This window comes from Carcharhinus amblyrhynchos, chromosome 6 (genome assembly GCF_965287045.1).
Source record: "Carcharhinus amblyrhynchos chromosome 6, sCarAmb.v2.hapA, whole genome shotgun sequence".
NCBI lineage: Eukaryota > Metazoa > Chordata > Chondrichthyes > Carcharhiniformes > Carcharhinidae > Carcharhinus > Carcharhinus amblyrhynchos.
The window spans coordinates 49,465,837-49,474,535 of record NC_137329.1 but is presented as its reverse complement, the minus strand read 5'-3'; the positions used below and the strand labels follow the sequence as shown (position 1 = coordinate 49,474,535).

The 8,699-nt window shown below is 44.6% G+C and overlaps 1 protein-coding gene across 5 annotated transcripts in view; it reads right to left on the bottom strand.

The window, feature by feature from the left end:
• Positions 1-4,377: 4,377 nt before the first annotated feature.
• Positions 4,378-8,699, bottom strand: part of tkfc (triokinase/FMN cyclase) — a 72,079-nt gene continuing 67,757 nt past the window's right edge. For 2 of the 5 annotated variants that reach the window (XM_080190433.1, XM_080190437.1), the window contains exons 16-18: positions 6,574-6,663; positions 5,753-5,915; positions 4,378-4,787 (exon numbers count right to left, since the gene is read on the bottom strand). In XM_080190433.1, the coding sequence (XP_080046559.1) occupies positions 4,765-4,787; positions 5,753-5,915; positions 6,574-6,663 (276 nt within the window). In that variant the 3' untranslated portion in view covers positions 4,378-4,764. Of the gene's footprint in view, positions 4,788-5,634; positions 5,916-6,573; positions 6,664-8,699 lie in introns of all 5 variants that reach the window. The other 3 variants (XR_013886819.1, XM_080190436.1, XM_080190434.1) reach the window with 3 other exon arrangements.

Below are 8,699 nucleotides of genomic sequence, written 5' to 3'. Positions count from 1 at the left end.
TGCTATAGCTCGCCTTTCCCCAGTTCAGCACACTCCCGTTCGGCCGGCACTCGTCCCTTTCCATTCTTATCCTAAAGTAGACGGACTTGTGGTCACTGTTAGCCACACGTTCGCCTACCTCAACCTCAACCACCTGCCCCGGCTCATTACCCAACACTAAATCCAGTATAGCCCCTCCCCTAGTCGGGCTAGTTACATACTGCTCTAGCGACCCTTCCAAAACACATTTCACAAACTCCTCTCCCTCCGTACCCCCAGCTCTAGGCCCCCTCCAATTCACTCCTGGAAGATTAAAGTCACCCACTACAACCACTCTATTCTTCCTGCACCTGTCCAAAATGCCCCTGCAAATGCCTTCCTCCACTGACCTCGGGCTGTTGGGTGGCCTATAGTACACCCCTAGCAATGTGATCTCTCCCTTTTTATTCCTCAACTCCACCCACAGTGACTCAATCCCTGTCTCTTCCATATCGTCCTCCCTCTGCACTACTGTGATGTTTTCCTTTACTAACAGTGCCACCCCTCCACCTCTCTTCAACCCTCCACTGTCACACCTAAAAGACTTGTACCCAGGAATATTCAGCTGCCAGTCCTGCCCTTCCCGTAACCACGTCTCCGTTACAGCCACCACATCTAACTGCCTCACAAACATCAAGGCCCTAAGCTCATCCGTTTTCCCTGCCACACTCCTAGCATTGAAACAGACACAGTTCAACCCACGAGTGTCCCTCAGAACCTCCTTCTCCCTGATAATTTTCCTTTCACCTGACTCTCTCCCAGCCACCTCCCCACCCCTCTTCCTTATTAGTTTAAACCATTCCTGAACACCCCAGCTAACCTCCCCGCTAAGACACTAGTTCCCCTCCCGTTCAAATTCTCCCCACCCCTCCTGTGCAGTTACCCTTCTCTCCTAAACACCTCCCAGTGATCCACAAAAGTAAAGCCCTCTACCCTACACCAATCCCTCAACCATGCATTCAACTGCTAATATCTTGAAGGACAAGTGAAGCAAAGAGGCATGGGAACACCAGCACTTCAAATTTCCCTTTAAGCCAAACACCATCCTGTCTTGGAACTAGATCAATGTTTCATCAGTTATTGGATTAAAAAGCTGGAACTCTTTTCCTGATAGCACTTGAGTGTATCTACACCAGATGGACTGCAGTAGGACAAAAACATAGCTCTAAAGCATCTTCTCCAAGACATTAGGGACGGGCAACAAATGCTGACTTTGTCTGAGACACTCACATCCTACAAAAGAATAAAAAAAACTCTGGGAGACTACATACAACTAATGACACACTTTGGGTACTGTTTGCAAATACTGACATATTTCCTGGGAATTAATGCAGTGGACCTTGCTGGAATGAATGGTGTAGCTGTTAGTTAGATTTTTTTTCTTTATTCTTCAGCTCAATTTCTTTTCTGCTTTAACTATAAAGCATATTGGCATTGCAATGCGATCTATACATTTCCTTAACCATTGGGATGTAAGGATTGAGAAAGGAAGAGTAGCAATGAAGAGGAGATGAATTAAAGTCAATGTAAACATTTAATATCTTGAACAAAAATATACTAGAAGTAGGAATGAGATTGAACAATTTAAATTGTTTCTCTTCTGGGCTAAAAAGGTTGATTCACATTCAAAATTTCATCATTAAAAAGATATGCTGCTAGACTTTATCTTTAAACTTTATGTGATATGTTTAATGCCCACTAACATGCACATCCAACAAGTTCTTTAAAATTACAAGGATACTGAGGGCAAATCAGTGTTTGTGCAAAACAGTGGAACAGAGTAAAATCTGGCCTACTATGATGCTTGAATGTGTCCATGAAATCATAAAAACATAGACACATTCTAGGAATCCATCTACAAATGGTAATGTGGTGTCAGCCATCCTGACCTGGGCTTCTGGCCACATACACACATTTACAGTGTTTGAATTGGCCCTGCTAAAATTTAAGTACGTGCTAGGGACAGACCCTGGCTGTAAAATCCTGGCATTCTTGAATCTAGTCAGCCACTTTTGAGAACAGTGCTTCTATCCAGTATTAGGATGGGTGAAGCAGGCAAGAACATCTGTTGAAGCCTTTCTTCGTGGAAGTTATACTTGATGAGGTCTTTCAATAGCCTTCCCAGTTGTGGCTGATGATAGAAATTGTGCTGTAATTCAGCAATATTTTCACATTCAAGGCTGCTTTGATCAGGGGCCTTAGTCAACATTTTGCAACTGAGAGAATTACTGAATTAGGCAGCAGCCTCAGTTGGTAGCTTGCACCTACAACTTTTTGCAGAGGGCTGAACACAGCGGGAAGAGGTGGTTTCATGGTACTGTCGCTGGACTAGTAATTTGAGGCCCTGAACCTTTTGGGTGGCATAATGGTACAGTGGTTAGAATTGCTGCCTCACAGCACCAGGGTTTGTTTCCCAGCTTGGGTCACTGTCTGCGCACATTCTCCCCATGTCTGCATGGGTTTCTTCCAGGTGCTCTAGTTTCCTCCCACAGTGCAAAGATGTGTAGGTTAGGTGGATTGGCTATGCTAAATCGACCCTTAGTATCAGGGGGACTAGCTGGGTTTATGCATAGAGTTATGGGGATAGGGGATAGGGCCTAGGTGAGGTTGTGGTCGGTGCAGATTTGATGGGCCAAATGGTCTCCTTCTGCACGGTCAGAATCTATGATTCTATGATTGCAGAGAGACTTCTGACAGAGAACTTTATTATTGCAAGGACCACAGCATGACCAAGGATGAAGGCATTTCATACAGGACATGAACTGAAGATGAAGCTGCTTGGAAATAAACCTTAGCACGAGGACACAGTTAGACCCTAAGCATATTCAACTCCTTCATAGGTTTATCTTCCCTCTGACAATATCTTTTGAAACACTTCAAAGTTTATTTTTAAATAATGAATTAAAGGATGCACCTGCGGTGGCTCCAGCCCTGAAATGTCTCTTTCAGAATTAGTAGCTGTTGGTAGTAATGATAACCATTTTTGGAACCTGAATCAATGTTACTTAGCACAGCCAACTAATACGGCCAACTAATAAAGCCATTTTGAACAAATCTAGAATACAATTTCAAACTAAACCAATTACTGCATTATTGGAAAACAGATTAGTCAAATAAAGAGCTTTAATTATGAGACAATTACAGGATAAGTAAATAATTAAAGATGTATGAGAAATGCTGATAACATAACCTGTAACACAAAGTCTGTAACGTTACAGGTAGGATTTACTGGCCCCCGCACCACATGTTTTCTGGCAGCAGAGGTGGCTGTTGGCCGCCGGCAGAATCTTCCAGTCCCGCTGATGTCAATGGTGCTTTGTGTGGCTTGCCTACTGCGGAGTGGCGGGGTTCGCCATTCCTGCTAGCACAAAGGGCCAGAAAATTCTGCCCTTTATGACTAATAATTACACATTATTAACAATGGATTTTAAATACACCTATATACGACCATACATCATGACAATTGTAAAGTAATGCCTCTCCAGCCTGGCTGGAGCAGCAAGATGTGCTAAACACAAAACTTTCATGACCACGGAAAGTTATGTTAAGATGGGAATGCCTATTGTGCAGAAGAGGTCCATTTGACCCATCAAGTCTACACCGCCTCTCCAAAAGAGCATCTTACTCAGGTCCAACTGCCCACCCTATATTCATAACCCTGAGCATTTACCATGGCTAATCCATCTAACCAACACATCTTTGGACACTCAGAGGCAATTTAGCATGGCCAGTCCATCTAACCTGCAGATCTTTGGACTGTAGGAGGAAACCCCGGAGCACCTGGAGGAAACCCACGCAGACATGGGGAGAACGCGCAAACTCCACACAGTCACCCCAAGGATGGAATTGAACCTGGGTCCTTGGCGTTGTAAGGCAGTAGTGTTCACCACTGTGCCACAAAAGAATAGGGCATTTTCCACCCTTCTCATTTTTGAGTAGGCCACTGTATTAAGACATCAGGAGTTGTTCAACATTAGGCTAATTCAAGGTAAGAAAATGTGAACTGAGAGGATAACAATAAAGGTTTTGGGTAGCTATCTTGTTAATATGCTATCCATATTTTGGGTCATCATGTTCTTCAGCCTCATCAACCAGGTAAAGTTGCAAGAAGTCTGTTTTAATTGTTAAAGTTAAGCATTCTCTATTTACTGTTAACTGAAACTTTGTTTTTTTTTAATCTTTCTAATGTGTTGTCTTTTTACCTTTTAATGATTAATAAATCTTTTGAATTCTTGTCAGATAGTTAACTCATAAGACCTTGTGATTTAATTCACAATCGAGGATTTAGTGCAAACAATTTGTACCCCATTAATCAGTTTAGATAACATAGTTAGGAATTGCTGGGAACCAACACAAATATTAAACAGTGACCATTTAGATTTTTATTGAATATGATTTTTACATCGCTGATAAGCAACTCACAGCTGATAAAAACAAGTCACTGCAGATGCTGGAATCTGAAACCAAAAGAAAAGTGCTGGAAAATTTCAGCAAGTCTGAGACCTTTGATAAAGGGTCACCCGGACTCGAAACATCAGCTCTTTTTTCTCTCCTTGATGCTGCCAGACCTGCTAAGATTTTCCAGCGCTTTCTCTTTTCTGGTCACAGCTGATTATTGATTGCAAGGGATCTGCAATCCTTTGTTCTGATATGTGTATTTATATTTACTTGAAGCTCCATCTCTTAATCTTCTCTTATTCTTGGCCTCTCACCCTTCTGCATCAACTTTCATATAATCACACGGCTTCAGTCTATTTGAGTGTAGATATCTGAAATGGAAGTAACAGATGAATGGAGGTTGCTTGATGTCAATGTGATTATCCCCCAATCAAATATATCACCAGCAGGTATCCAAGTGCTTAGAGAGGGAGAAAGGAATCTGCATTTCCCAAATTATAGTACAAACAACTCCCTTGGGAGCTGGTTATAAATTTTCAGGTCAAGAAGAGCATACTGGTTGATACTGAAAGAACATGGATACTGGTTGGTGTAGGATATGCAATAGGGATCAGTGCCTGAACACTGCAAGTTTAGTGTGCATGTAAGGGAACGATGGATACAGGGTATATAGTGGGTGTGTCATATATAGGATGCACAGTGGATATCAATGAGAACGGTGCACTGTAATTGTAAGTCAACACAAGATGCATAAAGAGCACTGATCAGTCACACACACACAATCAGTGAATGTTGGGTGTAGTAAGATCAGTGGGTGTAGCAGGCACAGTGAGTGCTAATAGGTATGCAGCACACAATAAACCTCAGGGAAATAGATTGCAATAGGGGGACAGCCGGTATATAATGTATGTTGGATATCAATAAGTGTTGTGTGTACAGTTGGCATCAGTGCAAGCATGGTAAACCATGCATAGAACTGTGTAAATGATGAGAATGAATAGGTATGGGGTGTAGTGACAGTATCAGTGAGTGTAGAGTATAGAATAATAGTGCACAGTCCATACCATCCATATCAGTGAACAAAAAGTGCACAAAGGAGCCGTATGGGGTGCAAATTGAGTATTGTATTGGTGAATTACAGGAAAATTAACTAATGAGTGAACACATCAACATAATGTTATACTTCCAATTGGACTATTTCAAGACTTCTTCCAGTACCTGCAATACATTTACAGCCAATAGAAGGGGTTACTGGAGCTAAGGAACTCAGGAAAAAAACTTACACGTACAACAGAAAGCTAGACTTTCCTTTGTCGAGCAGCTACTTATTCCTGACCTTCTGAAGGGGGCTGTTCAAGAGCTCTCAAGATGGCCTTCAAAATGGCAGCGCAGGCCACAGCTCCTGGGTCAGGTCGGGTGAGTTGAGCCGAAGAGATGTAACTTGCCCGTCCTGCCTCTGCTATCAAATCCTTAGTGGCTTCTGCACCTGCTTCAGCTTTCTGGAAACAGAGACAGAAGGTAAAATGACAACAGTCCTTAATCCACAAAGCAGTCACAATCCATACTGCCCATTCTGGTCCTGAGATCACTGTAACATAGCCTGCATCACAACACGTTCAGCAGATGCTTCTATGTCCAAATAACTATTAACCTTGAGGTAGACATACATACATACATACATCGGAGATCATCATGTTAATTGATATGAAGCAAAGTTTAAAAGTTTTTGAATATTACAGTAAGTCACTTGAAGCAATCCCTTGTGTTATCCCAGTGTATGAGTTATACACATGGATACTAATCTATGTTAAAAAATATTAATCAGGTAGGGATACATTAGCAAGATAGAGAAAATGCATACTCCATAATTTCTTCTGAAGAAGTTTTTTTACCCCTGTGGCCCCAAGCTCCAATGGCAACAATTCTTGACAGATATTTGGTCCAAGTAATCATTCTTTTGCCTATATCTCAGGCACTGAATGTTAGAGAAGTTGGTCAAATGTGGGGGTTATCAACAGACAGTTCAATCTTGCCCTCACTGTTCATCATTATGCACATACTCAAGTAGCATTTCTGGTTAGAGGTCAGGAGCAAGAGCTCCAGTTGATGTTTGCATCCCACATTCATGCACTGACTAGAGCTCATGTTGTCCCTTACCTGCACAGCCTCAGCTAGCACTTGCAGCTCACTGCCACCTTCATCTGTCAATTTACGTAACTCCTCCTCAGCAGGGCATAGTGAGTCAAGCTAGGATAAAAGGAACAAAATAGTGTCAAGTAGGATTCATACAAAACAATCAAGTTAGTGTAGAACCTACACTAAACCGCTTTTTTCCTGTACTTCCGGTTCTCGGGGCTTGTTAGAGTGTAGTTTACTTCCGTACCGGAAGTTAGGCCAGGGGATAGTCGTTAAGGGGGAGCGGGGGGTATAAATCGGATACTCACCCGGGGACCCACCTCATTGTTCTCCGGAGCATTGAACCTGGTGGCTGTGGCTGTGGTGAGTGACTGATTTAAAGTGAAAACCGCTTTTTTCCTGTACTTCCGGTTCTCGGGGCTTGTTAGAGTGTAGTTTACTTCCGTACCGGAAGTTAGGCCAGGGGATTGTCGTTAAGGGGGAGCGGGGGGTATAAAAAAGGGGTAGCAGTATAGAGCGGGCAGCGGAGTGAGTGGGAACTGAGTGAGAAGGGCTTTGGCTTGCTGGGCTTAGGCGAGTGCAGGCTTGGAGTAGGTGAGTGACAGATTTCTACCTTGGGCACTTACAGGAGGTTGGGACATGGCAGGGAATATAGGGAGGAATGTAAGTTGCGTCCGGTGCCACATGTGGGAGTTCCTGGTGGTGTCACGGGTCCCCAAGGTACACATCTGTAGTAAATGTTTAGAACTGCAGCGATTGAGGGCCTGGGTCAGGCAACTCGAGGGGCGACTGGAAGATGCGTTTCTAGTTAGGGAGAATGAGGAGATAATGGCTGGGAAACATGAGCAGGAGGATGTCTCAAGGGCTGAAGAGAAGGGAGGATGGACGACTGTTAGGAGGGGAAAGAGGAAGAAGAAGAGTAGTCAGGGTCCCCCGGCCTCCCCGGAGGCCCCCCCAAGGTTCGTCGGCAGGGGCACAGAAAAATAGGAAGGAAGGGGAGACTGATTTAGAGGGACGGAAGGGAGCTGGTAAGGTGATAGTGGTAGGGGATGGGAGGGTCCGAGGGATTGATAGGAGGTTCTGTGGGCAAGGGCGCGACTCCAGGATGGTGGTCTGCCTCCCTGGAGCAGGGGTAAAGGATATAATGGAAAGGGTAGAGGGAATTTTGAAAGGGGAGGGGACCCAGGCAGAGGTCATAGTACACGTAGGGGAGGGGGATATAGGAAGGAGGAGTAGGGGAGAGGTCCGTAGGCAATTTAGGGAGTTGGGGGCCAAACTAAAGAGCAGGACCTCTAGGGTGGCACTGTCTGGGTTGCTGCCCAGTACGAGCAGGGCTAAGAATGACGAGATCATGCAGTTGAATGCATGGTTGAGGGACTGGTGTAGGGTAGAGGGGTTTACTTATGTAGATCACTGGGAGGTGTTTAGGAGAGAAAGGCAACTGTACAGGAGGGGTGGGGAGGATTTGAACGGGAGGGGGACTAGTGTCTTAGCAGGGAGGTTAGCTGGGGTGTTCAGGAATGATTTAAACTAATAGGGAGGGGGGGTGGGGAGGTGGCTGGGAGAGAGACGGGTGAAAGGAAAATTATAAGGGAGAAGGTGGTTCCGAGGGACATTTGTGGGTTGAACTGTGTCTGTTTCAATGCTAGGAGTGTGGCAGGGAAAACGGATGAGCTTAGGGCCTTGATGTTTGTGAGGCAGTTGGATGTGGTGGCTGTAACGGAGACGTGGTTACGGGAAGGGCAGGACTGGCAGCTGAATGTTCCTGGGTACAGGTGTTTTAGGTGTGACAGAGGAGGGCTGAAGAGAGGTGGAGGGGTGGCACTGTTAGTCAAGGAAAACATCACAGTAGTGCAGAGGGAGGACGATATGGAAGAGATAGGGATTGAGTCGCTGTGGGTGGAGTTGAGGAATAAAAAGGGAGAGATCACACTGCTAGGGGTGTACTATAGGCCACCCAACAGCCCAAAGTCAGTGGAGGAGGGAATTTGCAGGGGCATTTTGGACAGGTGCAGAAAGAATAGAGTGGTTGTAGTGGGTGATTTTAATTTTCCCGGAGTGAATTGGAGGGGGCCTAGAGCTGGGGGTACGGAGGGAGAGGAGTTTGTGAAATGTGTTATGGAAGGGTCGCTAGAACAGTATGTAAC